At 46.5% G+C, this 19,391-nt stretch overlaps 1 protein-coding gene across 20 annotated transcripts in view; it reads right to left on the bottom strand.

Annotated features, from left to right (window-relative positions):
- LOC118510343 (cyclic nucleotide-gated cation channel alpha-3) overlaps nucleotides 1-19,391 on the bottom strand; it is a 94,251-nt gene that overhangs the window by 51,121 nt on the left and 23,739 nt on the right. For 17 of the 20 annotated variants that reach the window (XM_036052015.1, XM_036052013.1, XM_036052028.1 and 14 more), the window contains one exon: nucleotides 12,763-12,990. The exons of the other annotated variants lie outside the window; for them this stretch is intronic. In XM_036052015.1, coding sequence (XP_035907908.1) covers nucleotides 12,763-12,979 — 217 coding nt within the window. In that variant the 5' untranslated portion in view covers nucleotides 12,980-12,990. The remainder of the gene's footprint in view (nucleotides 1-12,762; nucleotides 12,991-19,391) is intronic. 20 annotated transcript variants of the gene reach the window in all.

The following is a 19,391-nucleotide window of genomic DNA, read 5'->3' as shown; positions in this document are numbered from 1 at the left end:
TTCTTTTATCTCTTTATATTACGCTATCGGACTAATCAAACCTTAGGACAGCTCCTCCACGTTCGATGACACACCTGTGCCAATGGACGAGATGCTGCCCCGGGATTGAGCGTTCTGATTAAGTTCACTCAACAAATACGGCATCAGAGCGCTCGGGCTCGATTGTAAGCAATATCAAAACACCCCAATATGTGGCTGGTGTCAGAGCAAACAACAAACAAACGAACCCTGCTCACACACACACATGCGGAGATGTTTGCTGCGCAAAGCTTACGGGCAACCGCATCAAAGAGAGTGAGAGCGAGAAAAATAAAACCAATGTTCAGTATGTTTCTAGCGTTGCCTAGAGGAAACAGTGGAAACATCCAGTAAAGCAGGTTTGGGAAGGAAATCGAAAATATTTCTCCCCAAGAAGGTGGGTTAAAAGGGTCCAAAATTTTTCTCCCACCCAGTAGCCTTTGGCTCCTTTAGACGACAGAAGGGAAAATCTGTTTTCTTACGTTCCACTTCGGTGCGGATATGGAAAGGTGTGCACAGAATTTATCCACTAAAGTCAACGCGCGTCCTGAGTCAAATCACACTTCACCAAACCAGCTTCGATAGGCCGATTCCATACGTGAACTGTAATAACGATACGAAGGGACAGGCCCCTACTTCAGGCCTATCGTTTGCGGAGACAACACGCCAACAGGCCACTGCAACCAAACCAAACTCCCAGTGCGCTCTACTGCTGCTGATGGAAGAATCCGGTAACAGCTTCCGACACAACGAGGATCACGTTCACGAGAACGACCAAAATGTGAACTAGCGAACCGCAACCGCAACGCAAACAAAAAAAAAACAACAATTCTCCCTCCGACCTGCCCACCAACCCCTGACGGTCGTCTGCTGCTCTCGTGCGAAACAAAGCGATACCGAAACTAAATAAAAGAAGTGCTGAGTTAATGAATGACTCTTTCCCGCACCGTTTTTTCGGCAATGCGTGGGGAAAAAACCCCCAAAGGACTCACTAACTCACTCCGTTCACAAACGGTTTCCAGGCTCGTACGGAGAAACTTCCGGCACCAGGCCGCTTCCCACGCTTGTAGCGATGAGATCGTCGAAAAGAATCAACCCGATAACGCTATTCTTTGTGTGGGCCCGCAACACCCGGAACGTCAAGAACGATATCGAAATGCTTTCCCAGAGCATATGACTCAAACCACCCTTTTTCCCATCCCCCCGCATCGATTCGTGTATTGAACGGCGTAAACCCTTAGCGCCACCTTAACAAGCGTTCCCCCACGGAGGTGAACGAGCGAAGGTAATAATGCGTAAATTTTATGGGCTACCTAGCAGTGGAAGCTGTCGGTACCGGAGAAAAGGAGCCTTTTGATTAAAACTTCTCACAATCGCGCTACGGACTCGCACTGCTCGCAAGGTTTCGAGGGTGAGTTTTTGGTTTTGTCGAATACGAAAAAATGGGACCAAGCGGGGGAAGAACGCGATATGCGCCTGTTTTGAGGGGTTGAAGAGAATTGGGTGCAAATTTACGCCTTCTCACAATGACTTCCCGATAAGCGCACCGCACTGGGTAGACGATGCTTTGAAGTCAATGAAAAAGTTAAACCAACATGAAACAGTTGCTTAAAAGCATGGCTAAAGTTGTGTGAATTGATTTGATTCAATGATGGCGGGTCGAGGTTTGTGGTGCAGATCGCGATCACATTTCTCACAATAATTAATGGACATTTCGAACGGAAACGTGAACATGTTATGCCCAAGTTTACATTAAACACAGATATTACGGCGAGCATTTTAGCTTGATAAGTCCTCTTCAAGTATGAGTTAATTCAAATGATTTTTTTCTCAAAGAAAATATTACAGCTAAGCTAATCACGTACGTACAAAAGTCTTAAGATCGTATACATATACCATAAAAAATCGTTCTAAGTAGCTTCGAGCTCATGCTTCATCGCCATTCACAGTGATTATATAAAATGTTATTGAATGTATTTATTAACATTGATTATATAAATAATTGAATGTATTTATTAACATTAAAATTCAACGCAAAATGGCGTTGCATTCTTCAATTTTGCAGAAATCTTTCATCTGTTGGTATAACATCATTTCACAATGTACCAGGCGTCTCCATTTAACAGTTTCTACCAGGCGGCTCCATCATGCATTAATAATTAATTTTTATATTCCATTAATTGTCGAAAGAGTTCAGCGTATAACTCTGGCTCAGACGAAGGTGTGTGGCTGCGGTGACGGATTTCACGATGTGGATCACCTTCTGTGGTCCTGCGTGGAGTTTGAAACCGCAAGACCCTCCTTGTTGGGCGCAGTCGAGAGCATCGGCAGACGACCGGGTACAGAAATAAGAGAAATTTTGGCGACTAGGGACCTCACCTACATGAGGCTCATCTTCCGATTCGCCAAAGACAACGGTCTTATCCTTTGATTCCACATCCTCATTATCCTTCCAACCATATCCGCCATTCCTTTTTTGTTATTCGTTGTGTTGTCTTGGTCTTAAGTGTTTTGTTTTTTTTTTCTTTGTTTTTTGGTAACGCCCGAGTGATCCGTTGACGGAACAATGGCATCCGGGCTCAATGACTGCGTTGTCGTAAAAAGAGGGGCAGACTTTGCAACAGTGTTCTTCATCCCAGTCCAGCCATGGTGAAGTGGGTTCGGCCTTGCTGGCGTTGGGTTCGGAGGTGGTCGGCGGGTTCGATATCGTGATTAGCAGAAAGCCTGCTGTTACGGGATAGAGCTCGCCGATAGCTTTTGAGTTCGGTGCTGGCCTGGTCGAGCTTTGACTATCACTGCTTGGGCGCACTGGGCTGCTTGAGGAACACTGTTCACAGGCAATTGTGTGTGCTGTCTTGTTTGTTTTTTTTTTTTTGTCTTCCTTACAGCCGAGACCCGATAGACGGAAGGACGATGTCCAAATTCCGATCCTCCGACACCAGAACCCCAAATCCAGCCATCACATCCATAGGAAAAGCAATAGAACCGGATCCCGATAACAAACATCCCTATCATCTACACCAACAACCTGGATACATACCCCGCAACCACCTCACACTCACAACCGAGCATGCCCGGGATAAGGCAAATAACAGGGAGGAAATGCCTTGTTAATTTTTGTTAATTTTTGTGAATTTGTAAAAGTCAACACATGCGGTGTTGACAATACGGCGTCAAGCCGTAATCCTAAAAATAAATAAAATAAAAAATTGTCGAAAGAAACTTTAAAATGATAAGTTGTAATCATAGAAATAAAATAAAAACATTTTTTATAAAAGTTTGGCATTGGAGTGCAAAAAATGCTTCAGTGCTCCAAAAACGATTCTTTTTCATCTCAAAGTCACTGACATTTTCCACGTAAGGAATGTTTAAAAATTATTTCTTTTTACATCCTTTCCTTTCCACTGCATGCGTGCGCTTATTTAGCAGCTTCATTTTCCTTTTACATTTCATCAGAATCCATCAAAAGATTCTACCTTTGTGTTTCACATATTTTCCGGTGTTTTTTTTTTCAGCCCGTTTTTTCTCCTTCAACCCATTGCATTATTTTCACGGAATTTGAAATTTCGCTACCTTCACCGAAGCTGTCCAAAGGAGCCAGCAAAATAAAGGAAAATTCGAAATGAAAAGCGTGAAAAAACACCAGCCAACAATCGAGAAATATAATTTACACATCCTTCATCCTTATTCATCCACGGCGAAACAATTGCTCCGAAGCAATGGAACGGCACTTGTTTCTTGCGTCGCATGCGGAATCCTGTCAAAAAGTGAAGCAAAAAAAGCCTCTTTAACACAAAAAAGGTTACGTATGAAAAGAAACGCTCAAGCAGAAGATGTGTTGCTCTCCGCTTGAGGTGGCCTTTTTTGGTGTACATGTTGTGTGTGAGTGTGGCTGTGAATTTGTTTGGCAAATTGGACGGGAAATGTTGTTTTTCCTTTCCCATCAACCCGCCGGCACACAACACAGACGGTACAGTCGAAATGAAGATTTGCTGACGGAAGGCCGGCCTTTCTTTCTTTCTCCGTCGGCTGTGAGAGTTTCTAATTATTCAAATGAGTTTTCACCTACCGTAAGCCACATTTCACACTCTGCTAGGAACGAAATTATCAGTTCCAGCTCGGTGGTGCCTCGGTGCGCTTTGTAGGCCAACCGTAAGAAAGTAACTGACTTTCTTCCACATTAAGACAGACTCGCCGCTTCATCCCTTGGCGCTTTGTTGAAGCCCAACTTTGGGCTTGGTGCGAAAAGAATTGGCATGTGGTCGAAGGCGGGAGGGTGAAACTGGAAACATGTATTTAAATTTGTCTCAAAGGGCTGTTTCGGCAAGTCACAGTCTCAGGAGCAGAACTGACTTTTTGCCCCGTAGAAAACCATTTCCCAACGATGGAAGTAGGAACACATACGGACATGGCGTACAGTTGCTTACACAATTTCAAACTGCCCTCCACAAACACACAAACACGCAAAATCCATCAGCTTTCATTGCCAGCTCTCCTCGGGTGTGTAAGAAAACGATTAGTGTGTGCAAGCAAAATTGCAAATTGAATGATTTATGCCCGCCTGGCCAATGATAGGAATTGGCGAACGAGAGGGGCGGCAAACAGTGGTAGGGAGAGTGTGCGGTCGGAAGCTGACAGAGATCGCCAGCCGATATACAACACAGCTCAACCATGAATATTAATTTCGTGCTGACGTTTTGACGTCCCAAATGTGTACCAGTGAATCGGAACGATGAACGGGCAATGAGAAGCCTGGGAATCCGTCCGAAATTCGAAAACTGGCTTCGGCACATCGGCACACATACTCGAGCACTTGGTTTCGGAACACAAAACTTTGTCGGGGAGTGGGGCATTGAGTGCACGGGATCGATATTTTATGCAAAATCGATTGAATTCAATTTATGTGCCATGGAGAGTTTTCGACAGCATTCGAAACGATAAAAATAAATCGAAAACTAAGAGTCTGTGTTTTGGTGTGATGCAAGAGTTCGCTTTGGCATGAGGCAGAGAGCACAACAAGCCATCACCGGGACCTCACATAAAGCTCGGCGGTTTAGACTGGTAACTGGTAAAAATTCTAATCTACAATACTATTGACTATGCAGATGAAGATGTGCTTTTCAGACATGAATGAATGATAAATTCATTGATAGAAGCCTCTTTTTTCGTTGTCCACTGAACAGATTTTTTTCTCGGTAAAAAGTTTGTCAACATCTTGCTAAGTGCAGGTTAATTAAAACAAATATTTTACCACCGGAACTTCATGAGTCTCGAGTTCTTCATTTCACCTCAACTTAACGCTCTCTCTCTCTCTCTCTGAGCTCCTCAAGAGTGAATGAAATGTCTCACCCCAAAGTGTTCCCAGGATCACTTTAAATAACCCACCAGCGCCTGCAAACCAGGCACCGAAACCAACCCCGCCAGTAGCTACACAACTGACGGAACCGGTTTGTGCTTTTACCGCAAAACCACTAAATCTTCATTTCACTTCATCAAACAGCGGCAGTCTGCCAACAACAGCAGCACGAGCAGTAGCAGCAGCCTGCCCTAACCAAAGTGACGCGATGCTGAACGAAGCGCAAACTGATCGATATTCATATTCCCAAAACAATCACTCAACCATCGCAAACCGTAAAGGGCTGACTCAGACCCGGTGGTCGACCGGAGCTGTTCCACGGAAATCGGAATATTAAATTTCACCGCCAGAAACCGACCCAACTCTCCTTACCCCCTTATTCATCACAAGTTCCACAGTAAGCTGTGCGCCTGTACCGGGGAGATGTTTGGAGATGTTTTAATATCCCCCAGAAACCCCAGCGCTTCCCAAAAGGATTGCCGGCACTGCTGCCTTGTGAGGTGCCTTCTAGTTCATGTGTCAGCCAACCACCGGAAGAACAAAAGCACGCTTCCTATAACCCTATAAAAAACACCTCCAACCAACCGGGGGAAAGGTGTGGAAAATTGTTCATTTTTCAACACCTCAAGACATTTCCATTACCACGAGCGTACATTAATGTTTCAGCAGCAATAGCTTGCAACTATCGCCAGTGTAACTGTGGCTGGTACCGTTGGCTGTTGACAGGCAGAATATAAACTAGCAATCCCGGCTAGAATAGACTGTCCGGTGCCCTGTAAACCTGTTGAAATACGGATCCCCGTGAACTGGTGCTCTTTTGCTCCCGAATTTTCTACGCATTTCGGGTCGCAGACCTAGCGACTCTAGTGTCCATAGAATTCAACACAATGAACTATGCCACATATTTTTGCTAGCAGATTGAATAATCGAGAGGATTTGGAAAATTTATTCCAACCTTTCCCGAACCCGACCGGATGACAACGGCCTGCCTGTCCTTGCGTTGGCCACCCCCGGACGGAGACCTTACGAGCGACCATTACTTGGTGAGATTGAAGCATCACGCCGCATTAAGTAGTCCATTTGTCATCCGTCATCCGTTGGGTTGCAGGTCCTGGGGAATGGTGAATTGGGAACAGGAACAGTGGGTTTGTTTCAGCCGTCACAGAGCTGTACAGGTAGCTGTATCCCTCAAATGGTGGAATGTGTTTCACTAGCACGAGAATGATGGATAAGATGTTTTATGGTTCCATGTACTCGCCGAGTCTACCGAGTGCAATATGTCTTCGGCAGTGAGTTCGAGTGCTACAGCTCATTAAAAACGATGTGTTATTATGTAAGCCGTTACAACAGACGAGTACTCGAACTGTCGTGTTAGGGTAGCGAAGGTGAAAATTCTTCAAGCTCCCTCATCATATACAGCTTATCATGTCAGTTATCCTAACTTTCAAAACAAGAAATTAATTTATAATTTGCACGCGACGCAAAAGTTGCATAAATTTAGGTGCAGCAGGAACAAGGAAAGTTCACCACAATCACCAAATGTCTCCATGTCTGCACATTTCTACGGAAATCCAATCCTATTCAGCTAGGGTTGGTCAAACCAGTCCCTAGCTCATCTGCCCTAGTCATATTACCCTAGCTCATTATCGCGCCACCACTACGACGACGGAGCGTGACGGCCTCGGAGAGGAGCCACTCCAAAATCAGCATCCTCCAGGGAGGGGGTCCCAGCTACAACAACGAGGTCATCTTTCGGGGTGAACAATTTGGATTCGTGAAGCCAGGCAGAGAAACGAAAGCCCAGAACTACCACTCCACCGTTGAGCTAGCCAAATGTTGGGGACGGATACGTGTCTGTACCTTTTTTTTCTCTCATTTCTTGCCCTTTTCCCTTAGGTGTCACCGGTACGCGGCTTGCCTTCACGAGCAGCGAGAATGATTCAGCACGCAGGAGTTGCAGTGCAGGCGAGCTTTTCATTTTCCACTGTTAATTAATTTAATTACATTTTCAACAGCAGCACCAAGCAGCGCCAACAGCGCCAACCAGTTCAAGACTCCTCCCCGCTGGTGGAAGATACACGAACCGTACGAATTGAGCAAATGGTCCCACAGAGGTTAATTTCTTTTGGCGCACTCGGCGGCACTCCAAAATCGGACAGTGGGGAAAATATGCACCGTACTACCATCATAACTCAAGCTGGAGGGCACACTCGATATGACGGTTTTCACGTTCGGCTTCAGAGAAACGGTACCGTTTTTCGCTGTGTTAATGTCTGCCGAGTCGTCTCGCTTTATTTTGTCCCTAGCACCGAAAGTAAGTGAAAGAGGAGCACGCCTGATGAAGCAGGACGAATGATGACAGCAGGGTCTGTTTTGCTTCTGTACTGTCAACCTTCGGCGCAGTATGTGATGCGGCTGACATACGAGGGATACTTTCATGTGCAGGCGAAGATGACACACCTTTAGGACAACCCATTTGAATGACATTAGCAGGATCATCGGGTTAGTGAAGTGTTGTCCAATGTTGTGGAAGCGGATGCGTTCCTGTATATCCTCAAAGTCATCATTTTCTTTTCAACCCAGAACAAAAAGCAACTGAAGCATCTCGGTGACTTCGGGAAATGGGACAAAAAATTGTTCAAATATCGCGATTCCATTCAATTGAGGTTGCGATGGCGATGCAGGCAGCAGCCATCTCCAATTTTCGTGTTCCAATCTGAAGCCTTGTCCCGCAATGTCCCGTGTCACCAAAAACAGAGACCTTTCTACGACCCACCGCACGACGACCAGCGTAAGAGGAATCCAGTCGGAAGGTAAACCCACGCCGGCAAACCGTGTACCGACGAAGGACACGATGACTGGGACCTATTTTTAGCGCACCGAAGCGAAGCACGACGACGACAACGACGATGATGTAATCGTCGCAAACGGTAACAATTTCTTTCCCTGCGGGCCTTCACTTTTCTACCATCAGGCTCCCATCCCCGCACAACGACCCACACCCATTAACCACACCCGTTGAACCGCCCGTACACACACACACACACACCAAAGAGAACCCCATCAAGGGCTGCGACATTTTCCATTTTCCGCAGGGTAAATAGAAAACGGATACTCACCAGCATTCCCTCTGCTTCGGCGAAGAACGCTCCCCGGTGTCCAACAAGCCCCGGCGAAATTGTCCCCCGATGTCACGGGTGTTGAAACATTCCCGTTTTCATTTTGCTTCCCGATTTTCCCTGGATCCACCCCCACCACTCCCCCCCCCCCCTTCGGTAACGGGGTGACGAAGATGCGAGAACCAGAGCTAACGCAAACGGGTGAAGCAACAACAAAAAAATTAAACGGGTAACTGACACCCTCGCGTAAAAGCAGCAAATGCTGAAATGAAATGCTTTTCGGTTGCGTGTCTTTTTCCCTTTTTTCTTTTTTTTTTGCTTTGTTGCGCTCCCACACAGTCCCGGCCGTTTGTTTGCCGCTGCAGGTCCGGGTGTGTGCTTGGACGACGCTGGTAAGCAATAAAAATAACCCAAGTGTGCCCTAGACCTCGGGCTCCGACCTCCGACTCCACCTCCGATCCCGGCGCGACACGGTGGATTGTATTTGGGCCAGTAAATCTTGCCCAACCCTAGTCACCCGCGAAACTACCGGCGTGGTTACTAGGTGAGACTGGCTGTGACTTCCGTCGACTACTACTCTGACTTCCTCCGTAAAGTGTGTAATTATGCAAATTTAATGAATTTTACGCCCACGCGCTATCACGATCCGCGAGCGTCGAAGATATCTTCCCAGGCCCGACGACGACGCGGGCGACGATAACGCGTCCGGGAGCATCACCAGAAGAAATGGCCGTAAGCGACGTGCAACGAAAGAAGGGATCAAGCTTGACGATAACGATGGAGCCTCCAGTCGCGCTCTCGCCGTGGTCCGCGTTTTGCTTTGTGTAATGGGATACATTTCGGACTGACCTCGGTCGACGTTCCCGGGCGATGAGATGGCGTCGACAATGAGGGCAACGCTGCCCCAGGAATCAGTGCGGGACATTGCGACATTTGGAACCGCTCGCCATCGCCCGACAAGCCGGTATCAAATTCAGCAAGTCTTTCAATACGCTTCTTGGCGCGTGGAAGTTATTTTAAAACCCATTCACCCCGTACCAGCTCCACCTCTCTCTCGCTGGACTCACAAAACTATGGACAAATTGGAACATCGGTTTCGCTGGCGGTGGGAGTGAACAGTTTTAATGGTTGTTCCGAAACTAAACCGAACAAGCTCATCCCGATCCAAACCGAGTCTTATCGCGCGGAAGCTCACCACACCAAGCCAAAAAACCTCGACGGCTACACAAAAGCTCGTCGCTGGTGGAAGGTGATTCGGGCGATAGTTGCAAATGAGCATCGTCAATGGGTGTAATTATATTAAAGAACTGTTTTTGCGCCCTGCTTATTGCTGAAAACGGTGCAACCAGTCCAACAATCAGACCTTAAGTGTTACCTCATTGCCAGTACTTGCTCCTGGCCTGGGGGATGATGGTAATGAATATTTTGCGTGGAATGAATAACGATTACCTTTTTTTCGGGATGTTGCACAGCAGCAAACTTTTACTAGATTTCCGTCCAATTTCCCACTTCTCACAGACCAAACGTAAGCTCAATTTATCATTTTAAATTAAAACTCCAGCAAGAAAATATTGAAAGCAATTTGGAAGAACGCTGCGAGCTCCGAATGTACTTCCAACTCGCCTCGCCAGCGAATGACGCATTGACGGCCCGGCTAGCATTTGCCATTTGCAAGTACTCCAGTGCTAAGCGACACTAAGAGCGAGCAAACACGGTTCATGGTAGTGTTGACGAGACATCACCACCGGTCACCCACAATATGGGTCGATAAAAGGTAATGAACTGTTCAACTGACAGATACTAACTGATCTCTAATTAAGTTAATTGCCTCGTATGTCGCCCGCTTTTTCGTGGAGAACCCAACGTGCCCAACCCAAACCCGGGCCCAAACACGGCCAATCAAACAAACCACCTCCCCCAGAGCGGCTCAACAAGACGCAAGAGACCAGAGAGAGAGAGAGAGAGAGAGAGAGAAAGAGTGTGTGTATTCGTCAGTTGTTTCGGTCGGTTTGACGCAAAACGCGTCCTCTGTCCGTACCAGGCTCGGTGGTGTCCACACACACACAAACACCGCACCACAAGCCCAATCGTCATCGGCGTCCCAGTGCGGTTGTAATCCAACGGCTCAAACCGTATCAGAAACATCATCAGACTCACACGCCCTCCACCCGGAATGCGCGGCGCACGGTTACCTACCAGGACCAACCAGGTGTCAACTCCGGGACTCCATCGTCGACCATAACCATTCCTTCGCTCGGAAGGAAAATTGACACCTTCGCATAGTGTGACGACGGGTGGTCATAAAATAAAATAGAGCCGAGAGGTAGATCGAGGGCACACAGGACGCAGGACGCACAGGCTTTAGACCATAACCACCGACAACTGCTGTCAGCACCGGGGTTTAGCCTTCCGGTGAATGGCGATAGGGACGGTGTGAAGTGCGATCAGGAAAAACAGGTTAAATGAATTTAATAAATTAATTGCAACTAATTCCCGCCAAACGATGCAACTTTGCGCCATTCTCGCTCGAACGATAATGGTTTCCGTGGTTCGCGCGTAACCGACCGGTAAGGTGTAATCTTCCGCTGTCCGTTTACCATATTGCGCTGGCGCCACGGGAGGGGGTTGCTATTGTCGACGAGAGTGTGTTTTTCCCCGGTCGGTTGGCGACGGAAACGAATCTTGATTCGATTTTTTCCATTACCGGGGGCGTTAATGAATTTGCACTATAGGGTGCAATGCACACCCGGGAAAATTCACGGACACACACAATTGAAATTGCACTTTAACTGGTGCGAAAAAACTTTAATTGAATGATATTGGAGAGAGCGATAGAAAAGCTTGACTTTTAGTAAACAAATAAACGTTTATTGTTAGACTGGGATAGTTACGGGGAGGATAGCTAGAATAACGCTTAAGTCAATCCCAAACATCCCAGAGCAAACTTGTTTGAAGCTCACGACTCGTACGACTCGTACGAACGCTGCTTCTAACTGCACCAGCATTACGGCGAGCAGCACGGGTCTTTTCCGTCCTCCATCGTTAACAAGGGCAATAACAAAAAAAGTGCCAAAGGCAGAAACCAATTGTCCTTAACGACCATTCGGCCTAATTGAGCTCGAATATCGACACGACGTCCGGGAGCGACGGGTGAGGCGGACGGCGGACGCTCACTCCCACCATTCCAGCCCGGCGAGCCCATCGATGGTAATCGGAAACATAAGGAAAACTCACCCATAAAAATCCCAAGTCGTTGGGGCTCATCCGGCATCCTGCACCACCAGAGCTCACGAAACAATGCCAAACCCAAAACACCATCAATAACACACGAACGGGTCCTTTTCCCCGGCCCTGGTTGCAGGAAACTTCTGCAACTATGAAAATTTCCAGAACACGTCCAATGCGCGCACAAAAAAAAACTGGCGTTAGGACATCACAGACTCCATCTCGGAGCAGCAGCAGCTTCGACAACCCAAAACAAAAACTAGCGTGTGTGTGTGTGTGTGTGTGTGGGGCTGTTAACATGCTAACCGATCGGGACTCGTTCTGACGGTCACTTCACCCACAAACTGATGTTGATGACGATGGCGATGATGATGGCGGTGCTGGTGGTGCTGACGATAATGACAACGTATTTGATGGCGTACAGTGTGCAGGCGCGGTAATGACGGTGAGATGATGCAACAGCACAGAAATTGGCATCAATTTAGCAAAATGGCTAACAACCACACCATTTGATTGACATTTAACTTTTTACGGCTCTCGCGCGTTTTTGGCTGTGCACTGTGATGGATATCCTTCTGGAGGGGTCAACTAGGGTGGGTGCAAAGGCATTTGAGAGCTTTTTTCTCCCAATCAAGCACCCGATCGAAGTTGTTGCAGCTCGTATTTTTTTACTCTTGCAGTTTTATACGTTAGTTCCACGAACTTTGACTTCTGAAGGCAAAGTCACGTGAAAAATTGTTATCCCCTTAAGCTTGTAATGGACTCGCGCTGCATCGGAAACTGCAAACGCGTGCCTTGTCTACGAGGAGTTGGTTTTTTTTGCCGTTTGAACGCATCAGAATTGCTCTGAAAACTTGAACACGATGTCGATGAGGCGTGCACGGCCATGATGATCCAAACATTTGGAGGTTCGCTCCAAAAATCCCATCCCCGGTCGAGCGGTATGAAGTGAAGGAAATGATGGCGGGAAATGAATGGAGAAGAGTAGCAGCAACAACAGAGGCAGAGCTAAAATTGTGCAAGAAACATCAGCCCAACACTTACCTGGAATGTAGCGAGGTCCATTGGTGTGCCCGAGGGATAAGCTACCGTAGGATACGTGGCCGGATTCGGCTCCGACCGAAACCACAGCTATTTCGTCGAGCTCGTGGCCGGGCGACGTGCTGTTGGCGGAGACGAGCCGGGTCGAGGAGGTGCCGGCGGTGCCGTGAGATTCTTTACGACCTCTTAACGATAGAACCAGCCGTTTGGCTGTTGACATGGTGGCGCTAACTGTAACGAAATTTGCGGCAACCGGCAGCAGCAGCAGCAGCAGCAGCAGCAGCAAGAAGAAAAAAGAAGAGAAAGCCCTCCGTTAACGCTAATCCTGGCGCAAATGCTAAGACACGTAAATGTTCGGCTACGAGCGATGTCCAACAGAATGCAGATGATGCCCCGCTACGTGTGTGCGTGTGTGTGTTTGCGTGTTCGACAACGACCTACCAGGCAGGTCAAATACCACCAAAACAGCCCCAGATTCCTCCGCCAGTACACCGGTTCCAAAATGCATCGCAGCTAACAACACGGTCCCCTTGGCATGCTTCCATCCCAGAAAGCGCAACAATTTCCCGAACAAGGTGAGATATCTCGAGAAGATTTAGTAAATTATCGGCCACTAGCCAACTGGCGTGGATGTAGCTGAGGGAAGCCGACGGTTTCTGGACATATCTGTTGCTTGTGAACCGCGCTACTTGTCGGAGTACATTCGGATGCTCTCATCCAAAAAGCCACAGATTTTACTTCGAAATCGTTGCTTGTGGGCATACACCGGCTGCCGACCGCGCGTACTAAATCCCCGTTTTACCCGTACGACGGCTCGAACATGGTTTATCCGTGTAGTTTCTCGAGGGGTGGGATATTGGGGCAGAGCGATTGCCATAACCGTAGATTCCCGTTTTCGTTGGCAACATGCCTCGAAAATCCGTGCCTGAGCGAACGTTTAGCGTATGGCTGGTGTATTGGCATGTGATCCTATCGAGCTATAAACGATCGGCTCGATACGCGGGTGAGAGAGAGAGAGCGAGAGTCCCAGGGAGGTCACCTCGACACCTAAAACATGCCACAATGGATTTCCATTATGCTGTGGCATGTTCGGGTGAGGTTTGCATAACCCAACACAGAACCACGGCCCGATGCACGTAAATTTTGCGATTAAATGTTGGCATAATCGGCACCGACGTTGTGCTGTGCTACTTCAATTTAAAACTGCATAATAACGTATGCAACAAGGTGCATCCTTTGTTTGGCAGCAGAATTCGTTCCAAAGTTCGGTACCAGCTGCAGTTCGGTACATTTCTTTGCACAAATCATTCCACCAAAAGTTGGTCGACTTTGAAGAAACGAAGCTCCTTGAAGGAGCTCTGAGTTGGTTTGAAACTATTTTCTCAAGTTGCGCTGCTGTTTTGAATATCGCATAATTCACGCAATTAATACCGTGCTCTCATTCCAGGGCAGCCAAGCAAACTGTGCCCCGTCGTGTGCGTGAAAACTTTTTAACCACATACTGCTTAACATTGTGACGCCAAAGAGCGCACTCATTTTACATTCCAAAAGACTGAATAATTCTTCGCTGAAGTCCACATCACAGATCCCTACTTCAAGAAAAAGTCTTGGAGAGCACTATAAAATGTACTGCTTTGATTCCTTTGAATTGTTTCTTCAAAAGTTCACTTGTTGAGTTGCTCCCTTCCGTGGGGAGCATTTAAAGTTCAATTAGTCCTCCATTTCCCCGAGGTGTATTGAATTAATAGACATCTCAGAAACAATTCTACGTTTCGCTGTTTTTATTTGTCTGCAAATGATTGCCCCAAAAAAAAAAACTCCCAGGTCGACAGACCATCACAAACACACACGACGTGAGCTGCACATCGTCGTATCGGATGTCGCCTTCGATGTACACCCAAAACTCCCTGAGGAACTATTAATGATATTCCCAATTTTTTTTCCTCCTTTCCCATCTTCCTTCAAGTAATTGGTTCCATGGTACTTTCTGGTTCCCTACAAAAAGGGAAGATAAATCGTTCAACTGACAGGCCGGCGGTTTTTTTTTTGTTTTTTGATCAAATTTCTACTCCCAGGCACGGTATAAATAAAACGAACCGGATTGGCTTGTTTTTTTCTTGAACAACGTCCGGACATCGGCTGCGCTTTCTTTGCAAGCCAATAGAAACGCATGTCAAATAATATCAAATAGCTTATTAAAGTACGCTTCTATCGTTGGTGCGTCTTTTCCGGGTCTCCCACGTTCAGCGTACCAACTTTCGCCGAACCAAACACTGCCAACATTGGTGCCCCACAACAAGTGGAGTCATACGCTCACCGGAAGCTGTCATAAAAACGGAAACGGACTCAATTGGCACCGGTCACCAAAGCGCACACATGCGCAACTGTACTCACACCACCAGCTTCCAAATGCTCCCCTCCATACAAGTGGAGAATGAAGCGAACAGGACAACAGAGAAAATAAATCGCACTGACAAAAACCAGACACACACACACTAAAAACTCCGGCCAGGGCATACACACCGAGTGCCAAGAGACTCAATTAGAGCCGCTCGGATTTGTTGCTCAGGTGTACCACAAAAGCACACAAATCGCACAACTTTGCTGCATCCACAAGCAGCAGCAGCAGCAGCAACAAGCGAAATAACTGGCAAGAGGTATGTTACACAGTGAGATCAGTACCAGCAACAACGGTAGCACACAACAAAAAAACCCTAAGCTCAGGATTAAAGCAACGACTCGGCACAGAGAGGGAGAGAGAGGGAGAGTCCGGAACGGGCATGGAGCAAGAGTAGGAAGTTCATAACCACGAAATAAATCCAATTTACGAGCTGATGACTTTTTATTTCGTCCGTACATCCACGGCACGGCGAGTGGCACAATTTGTTGCTGTGGAACCAAACCGCGGCCGCTACTCTATCGACATAAAAATGGAAACGGCCAACGCTTTTCTTTAAGATCGTTTGACGTGCCCGGGGAAAACGATGGACCGAGGCGATAAGGGAGCATAGAAGAATGGACAGGAAGGGTGAGTGTACCTTCTCCGAATGGGGGAGGGGATTTTAAATTGTTTGCACTTTTGTGAGAAAGTTTTTATTCATTTCCATTTTGGCCATCGCTCGGCGCAGTCAAGTGTGCCGAAAAGTAGCGGTAAAAACCCATCCTCTATCGATGCAGCGGGCGCGAGCAAAAACCATCCGTCAAAAACTATTAAATTGAGTGAATGGATCAACCGTTACTGGAAGAAGACGGTTTTCTGAGGTATTCCTTTTTTTATTTTCCTGATGCAGTGGAAAGGCAAGATTGATGGCGATTAATTTTGAGCTCTTCCCGAGGGAAATTTAGAAATGGAAATTCGCTTTCGCATACAATGGAGTGCGCTTTCGCTCGCTTTTATAACAAATTTACCCAACATTATGGGAACTGTTTTTCGTGTCCAATTTGTATCGTGAGATTCAAATTCCTTATCTTAATAAAGCTCCTTTGAAGGGTTTTCGAGGATATAATTGATAGATTCATCGGTGTGTTGATTTGTTCAGGCATACAATCAACCTGTGATTTGTTCAACTGGCCTGTAGAATCATGAATGCTACAAAGGAGTTTTCGAACAAATTATCTCTGAGATCTAAAAACTTCAACATCTCGTAGAAAGAGTCGACTGTATGCCTTAACAAATCAATATCTCATTGAGCTTGTCAGTTGTACCCTCGAAAGGCCTGTAATATTTCTCTACATATGTCAATCACGAACAGCCTTTTAATCGTTCAAAAAATTGAACCCAAAATCAAACAGGAGCGCGATACGCCTAATAAAACTGTGGTTAATTATTGGCAGGCTCAATTACAAAATTATTTTCTAAAAAAAACACCCTCATCCAAACCCGCACCCCCATTACCTCGTTATAACAGTAACGAGAAAAACGTTTCATAAACGATCATTGTACAGCATACGGGTTCAGAATGGCGAAAAACGGCAAATAAACATGGCGCGCGAGCGCGTTCCCCAAAAGCTGCATCATAAAAAATCCAATTAAAAACTTCGAACCTAATATTTATTACTACACACGGGTTCACACCAACACCCGTAAGAGTCCCGAGTCCCGAATCCACTCTCATCCTCAACGACGGGCCCCAACTCCGGAGCAGCCGCTTTGTTTCTAACCGTTCGCGCGTACCGTGGCCGTAATTCTCATTATGGTTTATTTTGTTGTTTGAAATATAGCCGGTCATAAAGGCAAAATTAATTTTCGGCACATTTCCCTTCGCCCGGTAGCACCCGCACAGCCCGTCCGGTGCTTATTCGAAAGTAACAGTCTGCCTTGATTTGCCTTGAATCTTCATTTCGGCGGTCACAGAATGGGCCTAGCCCGTGCGATAAATCGACCATCCGCTGCAACGACGCGCCAGATGAGTACCCGCTGACCAGCGTGTGTCGGTATATGCTTGCGTTTTATCGTTAGCCTCCGTTAACGTTCGCCCCACAAACAAGACAAGTACCATCCGAATTACATCGCCTTCCGTCGACTAAATGGGGCATGGATATGCCACGCTGAGGCTGAAAGTAATATAGCACACAGAATGCCCGCGGGAAAAAGGAGTTTGCTCTTTTTATCTCTCTCTCTCTCTCTCTCTCTCTCTCTCTCTCCGCTAAAAACCGAATCATCCTTGTGGAGTGAATTGCTTAAGGGGCTTCTAACTAACGCATTCGACAGTATAAACAATAACGCTGGACGATAGCTCTGCTCCAGGGTATCCAATTATAAAGACAAGTATGGCGGAGCTATGCGAGCTATTTTTGGGTTTTATGAAGTTTGCCACATAAATATGCTTCCAGTTTCCATAATGATGGCTCCCGACTCTGGGATTTATCGCGCCGAAAAATATTACCTTCTGGATTATCTGCTGGCGACTTTATGCTCGTCTTCAAGAGATTGTTGCATTGGAAAGACAGTGAAATGTCACATTCAATGGAGACATCTTAGGAATGGAGGATCTCTCATGTAATCTTTCCTTTGAAGATTTGCCATATTTAAATGAGAACACCAATGAGCCTTTTACGAGACAAGAAGTTGCAATGCGTCATCTCCAAACCCATATTTAATAAAATCCCCCCCCTCTTCAGCAGTCCCCGAACCTCTCTGCCCACAATTCACATTAGCAGTCCGAAGCACTATCAATCCGAATAAATTTTTATCGATTTTTCCTCCACTATCATCGGTACCGATTTTCCTTCAAAACTATCAAATGGCCAACCACACTGACACTTCGCAGGAAAACCGAGGGCGAAAAAGTTCAATCACGTTTCCGTCAATCAAATCATCCGATTAAAAATTCGACCGAGAGTTCCGGGAAACACATCACTCGATCTGGCTTCTTTTGCTGGTCAGATTCTTCTTATATTTACAAAACATGCCACGCAACGAGGAGTTGGGATGGTAAAAAAAAAAACAACAAAACCCCAAACACACCGAACACCTCTTCCTTCAACCCATGCTGGATGCTGTTTATTCAGGCAAATTGAATTTTCAACAGCGATTTCATCGTTCGGTTTGCTCCTTTTTCTATTGTGTTGCGTACAATGGCGTACAACACTCGTGTGTCCGCACACTCGCCGATACCTTTCCCTGGTGTCCGTTGTGCCCAGGCTCTTATGTCATCCTAAGCAAACATCAACACCGAGATGAGGGCTAGATTTGGTGTGAGCTTTTTATACCGTTCCGTTTTTACCAATGAGCTAACGCCGCTTGCTGCCTCTTGTATTGTGCTGTGGATTTAGAACTCGACAACTAACTAATTCGCTACAAGGATATCCTCCTCGATGGTTGTCCGATGATTCCCTTACAATTCTACTAAATTAAATAAATATTTTCAAAACAGCTCTGTAATAACGAGGCTAGACATTCGATAGCCACTTGCATAACTTCCATGAGCGAGAAGGGTGATTATTTCAATATCTTCTTCGAATTTTCAACGTTTTTCCTTTCCAAAGCCATGCTTGGGGCTATCGCACGAGCTATTTAAACAACAATTGCCAACAATCAAACAAGCTGTGTTTGTTTCAAAGCCAGATTTTTAATGAAAATGTTTTGTTTCGTTGCATGATGTGTTTTCCCTCCCTGCCCCCGGGTGCTGCAATCAATCTTTCCTTCCCGGGCCACACTTCCGCCAGCTTGATTGAGCCGTCACACAGACTGCGAAATGCACATGTACACCAGCTGGGAGAACATGACCACAGTGAGCAGAGCTGCACAACGATTGATTTACTTTGGGGCAAGCAACTTCCACACCAATATTTCAATCGAAATTGTGTCGTCCGAAGCTCAAACAGTTGCCGTGCACAGGTCACACTGCAAGCGAATGCTGCACAACCGGAAGCTTCACAAACGACCAACGCAACGAACCGAACCGAATGCCCGGACAGAGAGCCATGCAAGTAAGCAGCTGCAGCACGGTCGCTCGGTTCATGCACCGTTCTAATGAGGATTGATTGCCGGAAATGCTATTGGCAAACCACAAAAATTGACATCACACTGACCGATGATGCTGCATCGTACGGCTGATGTTGCCAATAACACACAACCGTGACGATGGTGGGGCTACAACATAGTAGCAGTTTTATAGAAGAACGTGTAA

The sequence above is a fragment of the Anopheles stephensi genome, chromosome 3, assembly GCF_013141755.1.
Source record: "Anopheles stephensi strain Indian chromosome 3, UCI_ANSTEP_V1.0, whole genome shotgun sequence".
Taxonomy (NCBI): Eukaryota; Metazoa; Arthropoda; class Insecta; order Diptera; family Culicidae; genus Anopheles; species Anopheles stephensi.
This window is presented reverse-complemented; position numbering and strand designations above follow the sequence as displayed.